The sequence below is a fragment of the Hippopotamus amphibius genome, chromosome 1 (assembly GCF_030028045.1).
Source record: "Hippopotamus amphibius kiboko isolate mHipAmp2 chromosome 1, mHipAmp2.hap2, whole genome shotgun sequence".
NCBI classification, from domain to species: domain Eukaryota; kingdom Metazoa; phylum Chordata; class Mammalia; order Artiodactyla; family Hippopotamidae; genus Hippopotamus; species Hippopotamus amphibius.
In genome coordinates this window covers 145,443,559-145,465,248 of record NC_080186.1, presented here as the reverse complement: position 1 = coordinate 145,465,248, position 21,690 = coordinate 145,443,559, and the positions used below count along the sequence as shown (strand labels likewise).

The 21,690-nt window shown below is 43.9% G+C and overlaps 1 protein-coding gene across 1 annotated transcript in view; it reads left to right on the top strand.

The window, feature by feature from the left end:
* CYFIP2 (cytoplasmic FMR1 interacting protein 2) overlaps nt 1–21,690 on the top strand; it is a 114,740-nt gene extending 93,050 nt beyond the window's left edge. Inside the window, exons 26-30 of the mRNA XM_057730110.1 lie at nt 7,810–7,882; nt 8,335–8,429; nt 14,137–14,375; nt 15,950–16,097; nt 18,676–21,690. Of these exons, the coding sequence (XP_057586093.1) occupies nt 7,810–7,882; nt 8,335–8,429; nt 14,137–14,375; nt 15,950–16,097; nt 18,676–18,843 (723 nt within the window). The 3' untranslated portion in view covers nt 18,844–21,690. The remainder of the gene's footprint in view (nt 1–7,809; nt 7,883–8,334; nt 8,430–14,136; nt 14,376–15,949; nt 16,098–18,675) is intronic.

Genomic DNA, 21,690 nt, shown 5'->3' with positions numbered 1-21,690 from the left:
CACCCCTTTAGCCCTCCCCCAGTGCTGTCTTTCTCTCTTACAGCCAAAAGTTGGAACTGCAGGTGTGATCATGCCACTGCCCTGATTAAAACCATCAGGATAGCATCCAAACACCTAAGCAAGGCTTGCAGGATCCTTCTTGCCCTGCCTCCTCCTCACCCCTCCTTCCTCATCTCATGCCACTTTCCCCCAGCACTGACAGCTTCAGTCTTATGCAGCTGTCAGCCCCTCACCCACTGTGATCCCTCTTGCTTTTGGGCCTTTCGCAGGTGCTGTTCTCCCTCACCTGTCCAACACTTAGCCCTGGTTCAGCATTTCCTGCTCCAGAAAGTCTTGCCTATCATTGTCCCCAGAAGTTTGGATTGGTTGCCCCTATTATGTATATTCCTGGAGCTCCCGCACAGACACTGCTTGGAACACTTCCCAGGACTGCCCATTTCCCGTTTGCCTTATCATCTTGGTAAGGACCATGCATTAGGTCTGCCCCACTTACTGTGGTATCTACAGCACCTCACACAGAGACTCGGTCTAACAGATGCCTACGTTTATTGCTGAATGATTGAATGACTTAATTTCCGCTCCGGCTATATCCTAGTCAGAATGAAATTGTTGAGAATTTGACACATCCTTGTTTGGTGTCTAGATAATATTTAACCCATGTTCTCTATATTCCTCTAGTTGGCCTTTCATAGCAGGTAAAATGCAGGTCCTGAGTATGGCCAGTCCCTTTGAGAAGACTCTCAGTCGGTGTTTGCATGGGATGTGAGGTGCTGCTCTGATTCTCCTTCAGAAACACCCTGGGCTGGGGCTGGATTAGAGAGCTCAGTTTGCAGACAGCTCCGTGGGGGACCTGAATGAATAAGGGCTCTAACCAGTTTTTAAAAAGAAAACTCCTGTAGACTGAAGGGGCTTGGAAGACTCCTAGAAGGCGAAATTTGCATACGGCTTTGTGGGATGGATAAGAATTAGTAGAGAACTGTTGTTTAGGAAGGTTTGGAGAGAAGGAATTTATAGGGATATGCTGACCTCATGAGCAGTCCAGTAATTTACCTTGGAATCGCACCAGCAGAGCTTCAAAAATTAGTTACCTGCAAAGAAATTATTTGCACAAGTTCAGGATAGAGGTTTCCCCCTGGATTTTGGGAAACAGAGGTTTCAGTAATTGCCTATTATTTCAGCTAGAAAACGGCACAAGACTCTTTTCATTCTTCTTCAGACTGCATGTAAATGTCGCAGTTTTTTAAGTTTAAAGAATGTTAGTTGATGGGACCAAAAACCCAGTAAATAAAGCAGCAAATGATGTGATCATATCGTATATGAGTGAGGCTAAAAAGTTGCTCACATAGTGAGATTTTAAAGTAATTTCCTCCTGTCTCTATTTTTAATAATTGAATGTGTTTTTCACAAAGTGTATGTATAATGGGGTGGGGGAATATTTCAAGCTTCCCAAGGCTTTGGCTGCATGGGCGGCTATGGAAAAGCAATGGGTGTGGAAGTGAGGTGGGTCTCAGTGTGAGCCCTGCTGCTTCCTTATTGCATGTGGACCTGGTTGGGACCCTCCATCTCCCCAAGAGTCTCAGAATCCTCCCACATAGGATGGGGATCGTAAGACCTATGTCATAGGATGTTCAGAGGTGTAAAGCAGATAACAGGTACAGAGCACCTGGCACAGAGTCTAGGGAAGGACCCCTACAGACCATTTAATTCAGTCTCTTCATTTTGATTCACTTAAAGTGTTCTTAATTGCACATGATAAATCAAATAGTACCGATGAACTTATGATGAAAAACATCATTCTTGGCTCCTCTGCACGTCCCCCCACCAGCATCCCAATCCCCAAGGCAACCTGCTTTAATCATTTCTGTTTCTAGTTCTTCTAGTTGTAATCTCCATAACACTGAGTAATATGTGGTTAACCTCTGTTTCTTCATTAGCAACTTTAAACAATACTTATTGACCCCCTAGTTGGAAAGATGAGATTTTAGCTCATTCATCCCTCTCTTCCTCTCAGTATTTGATTATGCTAAATTTTATTATTCTAGTGTTTTCCCTTGTAATCAGAGATAACATACTTATACCTCTGTTGCTTCTTTCAGTAACATTATTTAGTATCTTGACACTTCACATGCAAGATGAGGAAATTAACAGTCCTAACTTCCACTCCTAGATTTTTACCTACTACCTCCTGTCAGCTACCCTTTTACTTTTATATTGTCACAGCTGTGTTTTTTGTAACATTTGTATTTTGTTCTACATCTCTGATTTTTTTCCTTAAGTGTAGCCTTAAAAAGGAGAGGGAAAAAATAAAAACAAATACTTTTTACAGTATTAATCCTATGCAGATAGTGTTCCCTGCCGGACCAAATGTCATGCTAAGATTTTATTTCCTTCCCTCCGATTCCAGCATCAATACCCTAAAAGCTCCTATTTTAAAGTTAAGAAGAATTGCTTTCAGACTTTTTTCCAAGATTAATTTTTGGAAGTGATATATGTTTAATGTAGAAAATGTAGTAAATACATACAAGTAGGAAAAACGAGGAAGGAAGAGAGAGGGGAATAGAAAATAAAAAACACCTGAAAATCCTGCTCCGTGGAGCATTTCTTAGAAATACTTCATGTAGTGTTTATACGGGGTAATCAGTAACATTGAAAATACTTTCCTTAGTGATAAGGGGAAACATCTAGGCCTATATTTAAAAAAACCCAAATAGGAGAGATTTTGTCCTGAGTCTCAACTCCTTTACATGCCACAGACTTTCAGCTTTTATTCCACGTACTTACTGAGCATTTGCTATCGGCAGGCGCTGTGCTTACTCTTGGGAATAAAATATGGTCAAAAATAATCATTGTCCCTACCTTCATGAAGGTTACATTCCAGTAGGGGGAGGTAGATATTAACCAAATAGTCACGTGTAGGCATGTATAATATAGATGGATTTCAAATGCTGAAAAGGAAAAGAGCTTGGTTCTCTGAGGACATATAATGAAGGGACCCCATGAGCAGGGAGGTATTGGAGGGGTCCGGGAAGTCCCCTGGAAGGAAGGTGCTTGAATTGAGATCTGAAAGAAGACTGGGAATTTACGAAGCAAAGAGGGGGTGGGGAGAGATAGGGAGCATTCCAGGGAGAAGGCAGAAATTCAGTGATGAGTATGCAGACGGTGCATTCAAGTAACAGAAAGCTGCTGTGGCTGGAGCAGAAACAGCTGGAGGGAAGTGGGGAAGAAATCCACTCTGGGTGGCCTTCACAGGCCAGGGGCCGGGTGGGTTCCTAGCAGAGCGGAAGGCCAAGTGCGACCCTTTAGAATAGAGATTGGATGAGAGGGTGGTCAGCGTTAGCGTAGGTGCCCGCAGCAAAGCCTGTTCCCGTCCCTGACCCAGGCCTTTGTGTGCTCTGCACTGGACATATTTATCCATGGCGATGACTTCCACTCATGAACGCCAGACACACGCCTTACAAAGAAGGTGCTGCAGGGTATGCAGCCACCTCATCCTGCAGATGGCCACATAGCTCGTCCTTGGGGACCTTCCAGGCAAACACCTTCCCACCTCTGTGAGGAAGCCACATCCTTCTCTTTCTTCACCTTCATTAACAAATGGCATTACAAGGTAGAGAACACACGTGAAGCATGCCAACAGGAAGCACCCCCAAAAGAACCTCTGGTCCTGTAGGTTGCAAACTCGAGGGGGAGGCAGGGTGCAGAGGGGGGTAAATGGAACACGCCTGTCTCCCCCAAGGAAATCTGAAGTGGAAGATCATTCTGTAAAATGAATAAAGCAACAGCACTGGTCTTACTGTAGAAGGCCTAGAGCCTTCTTCCCTTTCCTCCATCCCCTAAAGTGGCTCCTAAGGTCAATCTTATACACATTAACAAGATAGAAAAGGAATAATTCACACAAGGGGCAACTCTTCTAATAAGAAGACATTACTAGGAGGAACTGAAATTTGGGGAAGGAAAGAAAACAAGAGAGATAAGAAAACTTGGCAGTAGGGCTATGTGTACCAATCCTCTGCTTGGAATACTTGAGTAGTTTCTCATTGCACTTAAAATAAAATCCAGACTTTATACCATGCTATGAGACCTCACATGATCTGCTCCCTCCCTTCCACTAGGAACTCAGACTGTACTATGATTTCCTGCATCACTATACTCTGGCTTACTTTCTGCCCCAGGGCCTTTGCACTGGAATGCTCTAACCTCATATCTACATGGCTGGCTCCCTTTTTATTCCATTCCCTACTTAAATATCTCCCCCCTTGGAAAGATTTTCCCTAACCACCCTCTTTGAAGTAGTCCCCTCCCCACTCACTCTCTAGCTTAGTACCTTATTGTGTCTTACCACTATCTGAAATTTTCTGGTTTGTTTACTTGTTTTTATCTCTCTCAGCTACAGTGTAATTTACATGAGTGCAGAGATCAAGTCTGACTTGTTCAACATCGTATCTGCAAAGTCTAGAACAACGCCTGGTACTCAATAAATGTTTGTTGGATGAATGGGAGTAATAGTATTCTCATATTTGGAGGATAGTCATGTGGATAAATAAATTCATTTATTCATCTAAGAAACACGAGATAAACATTCATTAATAAATAATTATTGGGAGACTATTATGTCCTAAGCACTGGGGATAAAAAGTTAAAAATAGAGGCAGCGTCCCTACCCTTAAGGAGCTCATAGTGTTGTGGTCAGTGTGGAGAAATGTGGAGGGAATTCGAGACGTGAGGACTTACTGATCATGGGACGTGAGGAAGACAGAGAAAATAAGCCCCAGGTTTTAGACTTGGGTAGGTGAGGAGATTATTGTGCCATTCTGGGAGCAAAGGAACGTCAGATAAGAAGGTCAGCTTTAGAAATGTGGAACTGTGGAATAGCCAAGTGGAAATATCCAGCAAGAAGGTAGATATCCAAGTCTGGAGCTTGAAAGAGAAGTCTGGCTGGAAATATAAAGTTGATGAATCAAAGGCAGTGCTTGTAGTAATGGGAGTAGGTGAGACAAACTAGGTAGTATAAAGGGAGGAGAAAAAAAGAAAGAGGGGCCTTGGAGGAAACCGACATTTAAAGGATTGTTAAAAGTCATACCGGCAAAAGAATCTAAAACGGAGAAATCAAAACAATGGAAACCAGCAGAACTCATTGTCATAGTAACTGAGGGAGGACAGTGCCTAATATACTAGAGGACTAAAAAGTATCCACTGAACTTGGTGACAGAGCAGCCTTTAGTAATCTTTGCCAGAGCCATTGCCATGGCGTGGTATAGCAGGGGCGTGATATTTCTGTTTGCTGTGAAGGGAAGTAAAGCCTGGGAAATGGAGATAGATGTAGAAAGCTCTTGTAAGGTGCTCGGCCCTGAAAGGAGGAGAGAGATGGAAAGGTGACTGAAGATACTGGCTAGAAAAACTCATTCAGTAATATGCTAAAGCAGCGGTCCCCAACCTTTTTGTCACCGGGGACTTTTTTCATGGAAGACAATTTTTCCAAGGACCGGGGGCAGGGAGATGGATTCGGGATGATTCAAGTCTGTTGCATTTATTGTGCACTTTATTTCTATTATTATTACATCAGCTGCGCCTCAGATCATCAGGCATTAGATCCTGGGGGTTGGGGACACCTGCTTGAAAGAGCAAAAACAAAGATCTTGAATGGAAACTACTGGGAGGCCGCCTTGGTTTAAAACTTTCTAACCATTAGAATTGTTCAAAAACGGATTGGGCTGCCTCTAGAAGTGCTGAGCTCTTGATTACGGAGGTATCAAAGAATAGCCTGAATGTTACAGTATATTAAGAAACAGTAAGGTGTTCAGTCAGTAATCTAGGCTTCCACCATAAGAAACTGGAGAAAGAAAAGCAAATTAAACCCAAAGCAAGCAGAAGGATGGACATAATAAAGATAAGAACAGAAATCAGTAACATTGAAAGCAGGAAAACTATAGGGAAATATAAATGAAACTGAAAGCTGATTCTTCAAAAAAAAATAAAATTGATAAACCTCTAGCCAGACCAAGAGAAAAAAAAAAGAGAAGACACAAATTACCAGTATCAGGAATGAAATAAGGACATCACTATAGATCTCACAGACATCAAAAGGATAATAAAGGCATACTACAAGCATCCCTATGCCCATAAATTAAACTTAGATGAAAGGAATCAAGTCTGAGTCACAGAAAACCCCAAAACTCACTCAAAAAAGAATCGATATCCTGAACAATGCTATATCTGCTAAAGAAATTGTATACCTAGTTGAAAACAAAAGAAAACAAAAACAAAACTTCCAAGAAAAAAAACTCCAGGTATAGCTGGTTTCACTTGTGAATTCTACCAAAAATGTAAGGAAGAAATAATAACAATTCTATATAATCTCTTTCAGAAAATAGAAAAGAGGGGAACTCTTCCCAACGTATGAGGTCAGCATTACCCTAATATCAACACCAAAGACATTTGAAAAAAAAAAAAAAAAAACTCCAAATCAGTGTCCCTAATGGATACAGAGTAAAAATCCCCAACAAAATATTAGCAAATAGAATCCAGCAGTACATAAGAAAGATAGTGAAGTTTACGCCAAGAATGCGAGGCTGGTTCATCATTCAAAAATCAATTCATATAATTCACCATATTAGTGACTATAAGAGTAGCCTGAATAATCAGTAGCCAAGTTTTCAGACTATATGATCAATCAAAGGATCTAAGCTTAGACATAGCAATGGAGACCAAGTTACTTGATTCACTGGTTTGGGGAGAAACAGTTTAATTAAGAAAGTAAGGAAATTTCCCCTCTGGCTAAGAAACTGAGACTTACACTCAGATCAGTCAGGTCTCTCTGGAGAGTTCAGTTGTCCTCCCTCTGTTATCCTCACTTCAAAGATTGAAGGGAGTTTGGGGGTTTCTTTCTTGAGCAGCTGGCCTGCTCGATTTCCAGGATGGCCATGTTCTACCCATGCCCGGTTAAGAAAGCCAAGGGTACTCACAATCCTGATTTTCTCAGGTGCTTAGAACCCAAGAGTATCAGAGTTGAATGAAGGCTGGATCTTACCTAATCCAAATCCCCACAGTTTAAAGAAGAGAAACCAAGACCCACGGAGGGTGGCTAATCTAGGTCCCCCTCCCCACCCTCTGTTCTGAAATCCAGTGATCATGGGCTGGTCCAGGGATGGTAAGCCCATTAGGCCATGTCTTCGCGACCTGCCTGCCCCTCAACTTTCCCCTCCAACCTTTGTAGTGTATGTTTGCTTTCAAGCTTACTTTTGTGCAAAAAGAGTCCCCATAAAACGTATCTGTCTGGGTCCTAGTCCTTCTCTCGCTAGTTGGAGTCTGGAGTAGAGAAAACCAGCCAGACCCAAGCCTTCACACAGAGACATCCTTCATTATTGGATTGGAGGATTGGTCCAGCTACCTGCTTTGAGCCCATAGGCCTCACAACCAACCAGATGAATGTAGTCTGGGTCCATCATCTCTATTTGATCCCACTGCCACTTTGAATTCTTCAACAAATTCCTTATAAGATTGCAGTGAAAATATATTGCTTACTCATTATGTCCAGGGTCTATGCTATGAGGCTGTGCATTCTCTCACTTAATCCTCACAGCAACCCATTAAAATAGGTACTGTTCTCATCCTCATTTTGCAGATAATAGGCTCAGAGAGGTTAAGCGACATGCTTAAGATCCCACAGCGAGTTAAGTAGAAGAGTCAGGATTTGAACCCAGGTCTGGTTGACTCCAGTGTTCAAGCATTTAGAAATGAAAATTCTTCCTGGTTTAAAATATTGATTAAAAAAATGATTTTCTCTTTCTTTCCCTCCTTCTCTACGTGCAGTCTCAGGAGGAAGTCTGTGATTTGCTCCATGCTGCTCCCTTCCAAAACATCTTGCCTAGAGTCTACATCAAAGGTAAGAACCCACTGAACGCAGCCTAATAGCCAGTTTGAATTTGCACCTCATGCTCGCTTAATCTTAATAAGCTCAGATCTGCAGTCAGAAATGGAGAAGGTGAAAACTTTGGACAGCTGTTGTGTAGTCACAGAATTGGAAATGATGCTCCAGGCCTTGGTCCTTCTAGAACATCCATAGTATGTTGCTGTCTAGCTTAGTCTAAATCCTTCAAGTGATGGGGAACTCACCACCCCATGAGGTGGATGATTCCACTGTTGGATAGAGATAATAGAACATTCCTCCTTGTAGTGAGTCCTGACCACACTTGCCAGAACCAGGGAAAACAGTTGTACATGCTCCATCCAAGTATTGGTATACAAATACGTCACCAGGTCCTCTGAGAGCTCTTCCTGCCCCATTTCCCCCTGTGTGCTCTGAATCTCATTTTCTGCCTACTGTTCCTTTTGCAGAGGGAGAGCGTCTGGAGGTCCGGATGAAACGCCTGGAAGCCAAGTACGCGCCACTTCACCTGGTCCCTCTGATAGAGCGGCTGGGGACCCCTCAGGTACAATCTTCTTATCATGGACTCGGAGAACCAAAAGGAACTTCAGAGGGGGAGAGAGCATTTGGTCCAAGCTCCTCATTTTACAGATAGGGAAACTGAGGCCCAGAGGGAGGAAGAGAAAGTCTAACAACATAGCCTATTAGTGGCAGGGGCAGGTCTGGAATGAGATTTACTGACCCTCAGGGCTACACCCTGTATCATCTATCCTGCCAAGAAAGAAGGAAGTCAGACAAGTATCTATTACTCCCCGTTAAGTATTAAAAATTCTGCTAAGTTATCTCTCAAAATTAAAACCACACACCCTGCAAACCGGCAGTTCACCTCTGGGTATCTTTGCTTTAAAAAAAAACAAAAAAACAAAAATGCTTGCAGGAACACAAGATATTTACCACAGCATTGTTTGTTAAAGCAAAAACTGGAAGCAACCTAAATGTCAATCAGTAGAGTGTTGACTAGATAAAATGTGGTAAAATCATTTAAATGATGAATACCTTCTATATAATAATGAAAAGGAAAAATCAGATCTAGATGCATCAGTGTGGACAGATCATAAACACATGGTTAGATGAATAAAGCAAGTTGCACTACAGGTCAGGGAGTGTGATACTATTTGTATTTTTTTAAACACATATCAAAAAACCATATAAAGTAAAACTTTTCCTAGGAAATGAAAAACACCCAGTTCATAATGGTAGCAACCTGTGAAGAAAAATGAAAGAGACAGAGATGGGAGGAGATCAAAGAAGGCAGCTTTGTCTGTAATGTTCTAATATTTTTGAAGGCGAATGAGCTCAGGTGTTAATTCTGTAATTAAAACTCATTTTTGCAAACCTGTTACCTGTCCATGGAGATCAGTAAAAGAGGACCCCTGCCTTCAGAGAACTCACAGACCATGCAGGCAGTCAAGAAAGAAGACACATGACAGGAAAGGGATGAAAGAAAAAGCATGTGCTGTCTCCTTTCAGGTTGATTCAAGTTGAATCAAGCATGGGGGGGAGGCGGGGTTGGACAGAGTACGGGTCAGGGTAGCAATTCAGGAAGAAGAGAAAACAGGGCACTGCAGTGAGAGCAGCCAGGATGGCTTGTTTTGTTTGACAAAACCCAAAACTGACCGCTTAAAAGGTTTCGGATTCAGATCCGCTCTTGGACTGGCATCCCTAAGGTCCTCTCTCCTGTTATCACAAAAGCTCATGAGTCAGAAAGATTCTCGTCCTCCACTGAGGGCAGAAGGCAGCCTCTTCTCTCGAAAAACACGGCAGGTGCTGCAGCCCACGGCAGAGCCGCATCTGCCCAGGTGTCACGCTGATGAGCCGCCTCAGCCGGACCCCCTGCAAGCCACCCACCTTCTACTGAAAACGGTGACTAAACGTTGAGTGACATTTGGGTTCTTTAGTCACCATAGAGAGAATTTAGATACTGTGAAATATGCACATTTTCTTTTTTGGCCTTCCGGGGCTGAACACAGGAGATCCTCTAAAGATTGCCTTTTAGGGAGAAATCCCCCAAGCCAGCGACATATAAATGTGTCTGCTTCGCTGTTGGTGTCATCCTACAGGAATCTGGCCTCTCGCACCCAGGCTTTGGCATGTGTTTCTACTTAGCAGTCTGTGAATTCCTTCCCTGTTCTGGTGAACACTATTTCCTTGGGACTGATAGAAATCTCCACTTGTCAAATGCTGATATTTAGCAAACAAAAGCCTAGACATTCTGCCGGAGAGGAAATGCCAGTTTTATAAGTCTCCCAGCCCTCAAGAAATAGTCCAAAACTCAGCCCTCCTGTAGACCAAAGAAAATTTTTTAAAATATTAACTTCCAAGCTCGCTGGGGTTCAGGGAACTCACATAACTTCCACTGTCACATAGGTCAGTGACAGGGAAATTCTGCTGCATATTTAATGTCGGAAGAGTTTAACTGTATTGCATTGCTTGTATTTGTTTCTAGGAAAAATTGAGGTGACCTGGTTTGTTGCCCAGTGCTATCCTAGAAAGAATGCTCTGTCAAGGAGTTCAGTGACTCCTCTTTCCAGCTTTACCCCTGAATTGTTGAATAATCTAGTGCTAGACATTTAATATCTTGGCCTTTGTTTTCCCATCTGTAAAATGTGCGAATAGCTGTTTTGTCTTTTTAGCTGATCTGCCTTTCACAATTGTTATGATAAACAAATAAGTAAAAAAAACTTCCAAAAAACAGAAAGGAAAGAGTGGGCATGGAAATATCATTCTTCTCCAAAGTATTCTAAATGTAATCAAAGTACTACATGCAGAAATCTGTTTCCACGTGATTTCACAGATGCTTTTTCTATACCCCTGTTAACTCAGAAAAGAATGGCAGAGAGAGAAAAAAATCCCCACTGAGTGGAACAGAAAAGAAATGGCTAAATTTTATGTTACACACATACATATATATATAAAACATCAAGTCACGCATTGAGGGTATGTACAACAAACAATCTTTAATGCACTTTTTCAGAGCAGAAAGAAACTCATATCAAAAGAAAAAAGGGCATGAAAGAAAACTCACAACATAAGAAATATAAATGCCAACAAACATGAGAAAAAGTGTTCCACCTTACCAGTAATCAGTGAAACATGGAAGAGCAGGATACAGCTGTTCATCTTGCAAGTTGGCTAAGAACTTTTCTTCATGATAATGAAGCACTGGTAAAGGTACCAGGAACAGACATGGCACAGATAGTTATACAGTGATCCAGCTTTTCTTGGGACTAGTTTGTCAGTATGTAACAAAAGCCTTTTAAAACTACTTATACTCTCTGACTGAATAGTTCTAGGATTTTTTCCTAAGAAAATAACTAGAGGGCTTCCTAGGTGGCGCAGTGGTTAAGAATCCGCCTGCCAATGCAGAGGTCATGGGTTCGATCCCAGCTCCAGGAAGATCCCACATGCCGCGGAGCAACTAAGCCCGTGTGCCAAAAAAAAAAAAAACAGAAAATAACTAGAGATAAGCTCAGAAAGTATAAAATATAAGGATAATTATTTATGAGTTGTCTATAATGATGAAAACTTGTAAACAATTTAAAATAACCAATAGGAGTAGAGGACTAAATAAATGACATATGTCAATGGCCATTTTATGTAGCCATTAAAAACCATATACTGAGTATGTTGAAGGAAATGAGGTTTTTTTTAGTACTACTATCTTAAGAGAAAAGAACACTATAGATAGTGGGACCCAAATTGTGTTAAAATAGATACATATACACACTCACATACATAAAACATGAATAAATCATACATAAGTATTTTAAGAAAGCTCATCTTGAGGTTTGGGGGGGCAGGGGGTGAAGGGGAAGCTGAGACGAAGTGAGAGAGTAGCATAGACATATATATACTACCAACTGTAAAATAGATAGCCAGTGGGAATTTGCTGTATAACAAAAGGAGTTCAACTTGAGGATGGATGATGCCTTAGAGGACTGGGACTGGGACGGTGGGGGGGAGTCAAGGGAGGGAGGGAATACAGGGATATGTGTATAAAAACAGGCGATTGAACTTGGTGTACCCCCCAAAAAATAATAAATAAATAAATAAAAATAAAAAGCTCATCTCTGGGGTGATGGGATTTATAGGAAAATTTTATTTTCTTATTTTAACAATTGTTTTTCCAGATTTTATTCTTACAGCTCATAGGAAAACCCATAAGGGTAAAGTTTTCCAGGAAAGGGACAAAGCCCCTAACCATTTCAGTCAAGGCCCTTTGGTTGGCTCTGGTTGGAGGGTCATTAGAGTTCAAAGTCTGTCTGCAGATTTATAAACCCTACTTCTAATTCTTTAAATCCTCCCACAATTGTCAGGCCCTGAGGACTAATGCAGACTAAATACACAGGAGATTAACTAGTAAACCAGAACTCTCTGTACTAGTTTCTGAAGGAGAATATTCATGGCTCAAGAACAGATGTGGGTTCTTTATTGACGGAGCATCTTTGCCATACCAGGCACGCTCTTTCTAAAATAAGGAGCCCTGCCAGGGTCCAGACACCACCAGAGATTTGCCTGGTGAGAACAGAGTCAAGCACTGGGGTCCGGGTTGTTTAAAAGAGGTATTTCTAGTTAACTGTGGCAGCTTCTCTGCGCTGGAGCCCTCTTTCTCTGCCACCAGAATTAAGATGAGTCACCGTGAATCAGGGTGCCCTCTTGTATTCGAAACACAGGTTGTCAAATTCTTCTTCCCCGATTCACATTTTGCGTCTGAGACGTCTTTCAGTTTATAGCTGTCACGACAGCTACACTCCTGACCCACATTCCTGACAGGCTCCAGCACTGGTGTTTCCTGATTTATTTCCCTCCCGGGATTAATTGACTTGAGGCTGCCTCTTTCTAGAGGCTGTAGGGTGGAAGCATACAGGGAGCAGTCAGGCAGGCTCCTCGCAGCCACGCTGTACACTGAGCTCTCTGGGGAGCCCGCCCTCTGGGAAGCATACAGGGAGCAGTCAGGCAGGCTCCTCGCAGCCACGCTGTACACTGAGCTCTCTGGGGAGCCCGCCCTCTGGGAAGCATACAGGGAGCAGTCAGGCAGGCTCCTCGCAGCCACGCTGTACACTGAGCTCTCTGGGGAGCCCGCCCTCTGGGAAGCTGAGCCCAGGAGTGCCCTGTGGGCCTCTGTGTCTCAGAAGCCAGCTCTCTTTAGCTTTGTCCCTAGATTTGGAGATCTTACTTTGACCTTAGATATTACTGTTATCTTTGCACATGACTTTGAGACCTCTACCCCTAGATATTTTTTACTCCTGCAGACAGTGATGTGTTTTGAAGTACTAGTCTAGCAGGCTGATTATTATTAGAGATGCAACAACTAGAAGGCGTATGAGAAGCCAGTTTAAATTATTAATAAAGATTGTTAACAGTGGTCAGAGGACTTCTAATTGGAAGGATAATTCTGCAAAATCAGCAGCAGATTTTTAAGAGTAGTATATGCTCATTGTAGCACATTCAGCTGTACAGAAGTATTTACAGGGAAAAGGTGAAAACCCCACCTGCTTCTCCAAGCCCATCTGTTCCCACAACTGATATGAATCCTTCTAGAATATTTTACACCCTCACTGCCCCCACACACACATACACATACAGTTTTGTGTATCTGTATGGGATTTTGTTATTGATGTCTTTTAATAAGATTGTAGTGTATGTCCTTTTCTGCAGTTTGCTCTATTCACTTAATTTAATCCGCAGATCTAGACTATTAGGATTCAAATCCCAACTTTTCCATTCACTGACTGTATCTCTGAACCTCAGTTTCTTCTTCAGTAAAATGGGGATAATAATGGTATCTTCTTCATAGAATTTATGTAAGGAGTAAATAAAATCAATACTTAACAAATGCATAGAACAGGGCCTGGTGTATTACACACACAGTGAGTGTGCTTTAGTGGTAGTAACAGTATAGTAGTAGCAATAATACCAGTCGTAGCATCATCTCAGTCTTTTCAGAAGCTACTTGGCATTTCATGATATAGGTGGATTGAAATCTTTTTTATACTATTCTTCTAGTGATGGCTCCTAGATTTTACTTACTCCAAGACTTCCCTGCAATTGCACTCAGGTTTGTAAAGTTAGTGCCCTGCTCTGGGCAAGACATTGATTCCTGTGAACAAAATATAGATGCAGCCAGCTCTGGGGTTTGGGAATCTTGGGTGAGAGATGGAAAATGGGGTCTGAGATGTAACTAGAAGGTTTGTGTACCCTCCGGTTCCCAGCAAATCGCCATTGCTCGGGAGGGTGACCTGCTGACCAAGGAGCGGCTGTGCTGCGGCCTGTCCATGTTCGAGGTCATCCTGACTCGCATCCGGAGCTACCTGCAGGACCCCATCTGGCGGGGCCCGCCTCCCACCAACGGCGTCATGCACGTCGACGAGTGTGTGGAGTTCCACCGGCTGTGGAGTGCCATGCAGTTTGTCTACTGCATCCCCGTGGGGACCAACGAGTTCACAGCTGAGTGAGTACCCTCAGGGAAGGTGGGGCCCCTCCAAACCTGCTCATTTCCCATTCTGAGAGCCATCGGGCCGCCAGAGCTCAGCAGAAAGGAGGGCAGGGTTGTCCAACAACAGTTTGTTGAGCACATGCTTCCTGTCGGTCAAGGTGCTAGGTGCCAAACAGGCACCACTGCCGAGCAAAAGTAGACAGTTCCTGGTACATGGGGTTTATGGTGCCAGGAGGAGACAAGAGTATAGACATAAGGTGGATTCAGTGAGGCCAGGTGGCAGCAAGGGGGCAGGAAGGACAACAGATGCCCAAGAAGAGAGACAAGTAGATTGTAGGAATTTAATTCACAGACTAGAACTGAGCTTGAACATTGCTTAGGATTCAGCTCTGAGAGGGGAGAAGCGGACCTCCCAGGAAAGGCTCCAAGTGGTTGGAAGCAGGTATGGAGTGTGTGCGCCAGTGTGCACGTCAGGGCCTCAGACTTCTAAGGTTCTGTCTTCCTGAGACTGGAAGCTGGGCCGGTGGAAGGGGCAGGAGGGAGCCCTGGTGAGGGCTTGGCATTAAGACCTCACGGCCCACTCACACCCCACTCCCAGTAGAATTCCAAGGGTTGTAGAATAGAGACAGGCTCCCCTGGCAGAAGCTGGGCCCCACCTTGCTCAGGAAGCCTCTGCTCCTAAAAAACAGGGGTTCTTTAAGAGGAACCCAATCCTGTCCTCAAGACAGGGGCTGAGCCCTATTCTCCCATCACTCACCCAGCTACACAGCAAGAGCGGAGTGGTGAAGAGGGCAGACAAGGCCTGCCCTCCAGGAGCCAGGAGCCCTGGAAGAAATGCACACAGGGGCCAGAGAGGCCTCCCTGGGGGTGTGGTGTTGGGAGCGGGATGGGAAGCCTGTTTCCAGAGCGGCTGCACTTTCAGCGACAGCCGTGTGGAAGCTGGGAAACCTTCCCAGGGGGCTGCGCTGCTGCTTGAGGACTAGAGATCCAGCCGAGAGATGCCCCACGGCCTCCCAAATCGCCCAGATTGCTGTTGAGAGTTGGGGGCGTGCAGGCTGAGCTTTACCAGACCCGAGAGGATGGGCAGGCCCCCACACCAGCAGTGTCTGCTCGTACACCCAACCGTCTCCACCCCTTCACCCCCGCTTCCTGCCCTCTCATCCTACTTGGCCCTCAGCCCCTGTGGCCAGTTGGCCTCCTGGTTTGAAATGGCCCTTCCCCTCACAGGCATTCCTCTGGTTCCTTTCCAGAGCCAAAACAGAGCTTCATCAGAATTCTAATTGGCTACATAAATCTCAAAGGCTGATTGGATTTTTTTCTTGCAAATTTGTCTTCTTCAAAGCTGATTTTTCTTACATCAGTGGGGTGACAGACTGACATCTCTTTGTGGTTAGAAGGGCTTATAATATAACCACAGTCCCAGGAACACATGAATCCACACTCACAGCTTCCCTTGTACCCATTCTACAGATTTAGAGAATTGGCTCAGAGATGAACCAGCTCACTAGCTGTACAGCTGGTCCAAGATGAGGTCCCCGTCCCCTCCCTTCCCTGCCTCTCACTCCAGCTGCTTCCTCTCCCGCTCCCAGGCAGTGTTTCGGAGACGGCTTGAACTGGGCTGGCTGCTCCATCATCGTCTTGCTGGGCCAGCAGCGTCGCTTCGACCTGTTTGACTTCTGCTACCACCTGCTGAAAGTACAGAGGCAGGACGGGAAGGATGAAATCATTAAGAATGTGGTAAGCAGCTCGCGGCTAGGGCCTGGGGGTCGCGGCTGGGCCTGACAAGCAGGCTTTTATCTGGAAAGGAGGGTGAGCTTCCTATGGAGGCCAACTCCCCACACCGCAGGTAGGTACACAGACACTCAGTAGCTGGCGACCTTCTCGTAGGAAGCCGTGAGTCACTGGGATGAATCAGGTCACCCCGCAGGGCAGGACCAGCCTTCAGACCTGAAACACACCTTCCCTGTGCCAATCAGACTCTGCTAATGCTGCTTTGTCAACCACACAAACTTTGAACGAACATGAAAGTTGTGCACGCGCGGGGATGGCATGAGCACTGTCGTGGGGTAGGCAAGCCTGCTGTGGGAGCATCAGGAAGGACTGTCTAAACCAGGCTGAGGGGCTGGGGAGGGGCCTCAGAAGGCTCCCCCACCAGTGATGCTTGGGCAGAGTCCAGAACGGCCAGCTGCAAACAGCCAGGCAGAAGGGGTGCAGGGTGGGCAGGATGTTCTAGACAGCGGGAACAGCTAGAGCAAAGGCACAGAGGCATGAAGATGTATGGCTGGAACAAAGCGTGGGTCTCCAGGACCAGCTGAGAGGAAAAAGAGGCAGGAGCCACCTCATAAAGGTTGGTTTTTTTTTTTTTTAAATTGAGGTAGAATATACATAACATAAAATGTGCTAGTTTATCTATTTTTAAGTGTGCAGTTCAGTAGAGTTTAATCATTTTTAACTGTTTATTGCATTAAATTCACTCACCTTGATGTATAACCATCACCACTTCCATCTCAGGAACTTTTCATGTTTCCCAACTGAAACTCTGCCTAGTAAACACTAACTCCCCATCCTCCCTTCCCCCCAGCCTCTGGTAACCACCCCTCCACTTTCTCTCTCTATGAATTTGACTGCTCTAGCTACTTCATATAAGTGGAATTCTCACTCAGCATAATGCGTTCAAGGCTCACCATGTTGTAGCATGTGTCAGAATTTCCTTGCTTTAAAAGCTAAATAATATTCCATTGTCTGTATGCACCACATTTTGTTTTATCCATTCATCTGTTGATACACACTTGAGTTGCTCCCAGATTTTGGCTCTTGTGAATAATGCTGCTATTACCATGAGTGTACAAACAACTGTTCAAGACCCTGCTTCCATTGCCTTTGGGTTTATACCTAAAATTGGAATTGCTGGATCATATGGTAATTCTATTTTTAATTTTTTGAGGACCACCATACTGTTTTCCATAGTGACTTTCTCCATTTTCCATTCCCACCAGCAATGCACAAGAGTTCCAATTTCTTTATATCCTCCCCAGCACTTGTTATTTTCTGCATATTTTTGGAAATAGCCATCTTAATGTGTGTAAAGTGGTATCTCATTGTGGTTTTGATTCACATCTCCTCAATGATTAGTGATATTAGCATCTTTTCATGTGCTTATTGGCTATTTGTTTATCTTCTTTGGGGAAATATCTATTCAAATGTTTTGCTCACTTTTTAGTTGGGTTGTTTGGGGTTTGTTCTTGGGGTTTTTTTGGCTGTTATTTAATTGCTGGGGTTCTTTCTGTATTCTGGATATTAATCCCTTATCAGATATGTGATTTGAAAATGTTTTCTTTCATTCTTTGGGTCGCCTTTTCACTCTGTTGACAGCGTCCCTTGATGCAAATAAGTTTTTAATTTTGATGTATTCCAGTTTATTATTTATTACCTATGCTTTGGTGTCATAGCCAAGAAATCATTGCCAAACTCAATGTCATAAAGCTTTTCCTCTGTTTTCTTCTAAGAGTTTTACAGTTTTCACTTTTTGTTTTTAAGCTCTTTATTGCAGTATAATTGCTTTACACTGTTGTGCCAGTTCCTGCTGTACAACAAAGTGAATCAGCTATATTTATACATATATCCCCATATCCCTTCCCTCCCGCAGCTCCTTCCTACCCTCCCTATCCCACCCCCCCTAAGTCATCACCCATCATCGAGTTGATCTCCCTGTGCTATGTAGCAACTTCCCACTAGCTATCTATTTTTCATTTGGTAGTGTATATATGTCAATGCTACTCTCTTACTTTGTCCCAGCTTCCCCTTAACCCCCTCCCCCCGGTAGTTTTCACTTTTATGTTTATGTCTTTAATCCATTTTGAGCTAATGTTTTATATATGGTGTAAGGTAAGAACTCAGCTTCATTCTTCTGCATGTGGATATCCAGTTTTCCCAGCACCGTTTGTTGAAAAGACCTTTCTTTCTCCGTTGAATGTTGTGGGCAGAAGTCATTGTCGAAAATCATTTGACCATATATGAAAGGGTTTATCTCTGGACTCTCTATTCCGTTGGTCCATGTGTCTGTCTTCATACTAGAACCACACTATTTTGATTACTGTAGCTTTGTGGTAAGTTTTGAAATTCGGAGGGCTTTATGGTCAAGTTCACATTTCATTGTCAAGCTCTAGGCACCCATAGAAGGCCTTTAAGCAAGAGAGTGGCATAATCATTGAAGCATCAGGACCCCAGACCCCACCCTCAACTGAATTCTTCCCTTGCTCTTGATTTCTCTGTCCCCTCCCCCACCCCTAACCTGCACGTCCCTGTCCTTCTGCAGCCCCTGAAGAAGATGGCAGACAGGATCAGGAAGTACCAAATCTTGAACAATGAGGTTTTTGCCATCCTGAACAAGTACATGAAGTCAGTGGAGACGGACAGTTCCACCGTGGAGCATGTGCGCTGCTTCCAACCACCCATCCACCAGTCCCTGGCCACCACCTGCTAGGTGGAAGGTCCTGCAGACCCTCGACCTGGAGGAAAAGAAGCAGGAGAGAGAAAGCCACAGCCAGCCCGCAACAGGGTCCGACTGGACAGCATGTGGGATGGACCTGGAAGCAAATAAGAACCTCCCCAAACACATCTGCACCTCCCGAGAGCTGGGCCTGTGCATGCTCTCCCATGACATCTCCATGGTGGTTTTTCCATAGTGTAAATGAAAAAAAAGAAAAGAAACAGGGCAGTATATGCTTTTTTTCTTTTTTTCTTTTTTTTTTTCCTGCAGCTGTGTTGAGAGCCCTAGTTTCACCCTTTCTCCATCTCATGGTCCCCACATCCATGGTTGATTCCCAAGACCTTCCCAGATGGCGACCTCCAACCCAATGCCCACGTGTGACCCCAGGACTGAAGTCTTAGAGATGGAGAAAAGAGTGTGGTGATGTCCCAAGGTGTCAGCATAACCTGACAGGCATGCTTCCACTTCTAGCATCTTTACCTCCTCTGGCTCCCTACACCCGCTTCCCAAGATGGCATCTTCCTCTGCTCTGGACACCAGGGATTCTACCACCAGGAGTACTCCTGGACCAGGCGCTGAGAGCCATGGTGAACGGGAGATGAGGTTCCTGGTATCAGTACCATGGTAGATGGTGTTGTGGTTTTGTCTTTGCCCTTCCATGGACTCCCAAAACCACATCCTGGCCCCCCTCTCAGGGTACTCCTAGAGGGAACTCAGAAATGCATTCACAAATGGAATGGGTGAGTGGAATTGGGGTAAGAAGATGGTCAGGCCTGCTGAGTGGAAGCATTTTTTATGAACACAGCCAGGAATTCCATCATCCAAAACAGAAAGCTATTAGAGCATCTCATCAGCTTGATGGTGAAAGGGTCCTTTATTCATTGAGCAAATACTTAGCACCAAGTCACCCAAGGCAGTGGACACTAGGGCTGCATCTTTGAACAAGCCAGGCATGCACTGCCCACAGTATTAGCCAGCGACCAAATTAGGGGCCACTTCTTGACACAGAATCTCTCAAGGAATCTGTCACAAAAAAGAAAATATTAAAGGGTTATTTTAACAGAAGCCAGGAACATCTTGGGGTCAAGGAGGTAAGGAATATAAATAAGATTTGTCAATGAGCTTTTAATACCAAAATACATCCCAAAGAGGAATCTTATTCTAGTGAATCGGGACTTTCGTTGTCCTAGAAGGTGAAAGATTCTGGAGACATTTTATCTTTGTCTCTCAACTTCCTTGATGTTCTATAACTTAGATCTTGAGGTATGGGATATATCTCACAGAGACATATCTACTTCCTTTTCCCAGACTGAACCAAAATTCCTTGCAGAATCTCCCATCAAGCATGGGGAGACTGTTTAGAAGGATGGAAGCCTTTGGCAAGTGAATGTCTCGTTGCAGAGTGCCTCATCATTAAAGGGAATCTGTGACCCTGAGCTTGTAAGAACATATAAAGTGAGACATTTGATACTTCTCCCCCAGCCCAGGAAGGAAAAAAAGAGAAAATAGAACAATAATAATCTCCTCCCTCAGGGCAGATGAATGGAAATGGTTTCCATGAACCACATGGCCCACTTCAACCCCATGGCAAGAGCAAGGAAGTGTCCATAGCAAGAGGTTTGTGTTATCCACTCATGCTCACCAGGAAGGAGAGGTGGGGCTTACCAAGTGTGGTCCAAAGGCCACCTCCGTCAGGACTTCCTGAGATTAGCACGTTTGATGCAGATTCCTGGGCCCTACCTCAAACCCACTAATTCTGCATCTCTGGGAGCAGGCTTGAGAAATCTTCCCTTGCCACAAGCTGAATTGTTCTGCTGAACATGAAAACCTGAGGACCACTGCTGTAGAGGCCCCCTGCACTACCCACCTTGGGCTTTGAGCTCCCTCTGAGCCATGCAAGAAAATATTTGTAGGGAAGGAAACTGGGTCAGGGTGGAAGCTGTCAGATTCTCCTCTCTGGAGCTGCCTCTTCCTGTTCTGATTTCTCATTTTTTTATCTTGATGACCACAGATGTTTCCCAAAGGCAAAAGGGAGGCATTACACCACATGGGAGAATAACACGATAAAACTCACCTTCAAAACCCACATAAAATTTCTAAGCTCCAGAGCCTTCCGAATCTTCAGTCCTGTCTGGGAACAGTAGCTGGCTTACTCTCTCAGATAGGTGACTGGCTATAAAGTCCTGGAGATCATTCAGAATCTTTGACCATTGCTTTGTGGAGATTTGGATCACTCGTTTGATGATGTTGCTATTTCAACAGCCCGCCCCTGCCACCCTGCATTCATAACCCTGATTTTGACCCTCTGGGTAGAATCCCATTATCCCCAAGAGATCTGATCCCAGTAAACTGAGGTCTTCACCTTGAGGAGAGACGTTTCATTTCCGTGGCTCACCAGCAGCACTGATTTACAAACACCGAACGGTTTAATATTCTTTTTTTCCTGGTGTTACTGCCCTCCGCCCCTTTTGATTTTTTGTGTATCTAAGAACCACGAAAAATAAAATCTTAGGTTTTAAAAGGTTTAAAAAATTCTGTTTCAGAAACTGTCAAATGTACCATATTTGTATTAAGAGTTGTTGGGGATTTTTGTACAATGAATTTACATTTATTTATGGTGACTTATATTTACGCTTGTGATCAAATGATGTTAAATTCTTAAATCATATTTGCTATGCAGCTGAAGATGATATTTTGCTTTGTATTTTGGGGTACCTGTGTTGAGTCGATAAACATTTCCATCTCCATTAAAACTGCTTCCAAACTAGTGAAATGAGTGTCTTGTCTTGTTTCTGGGTCATATTCTAGTCCTAGTTGATCTGTGGAAGGCTATGTGAAAAC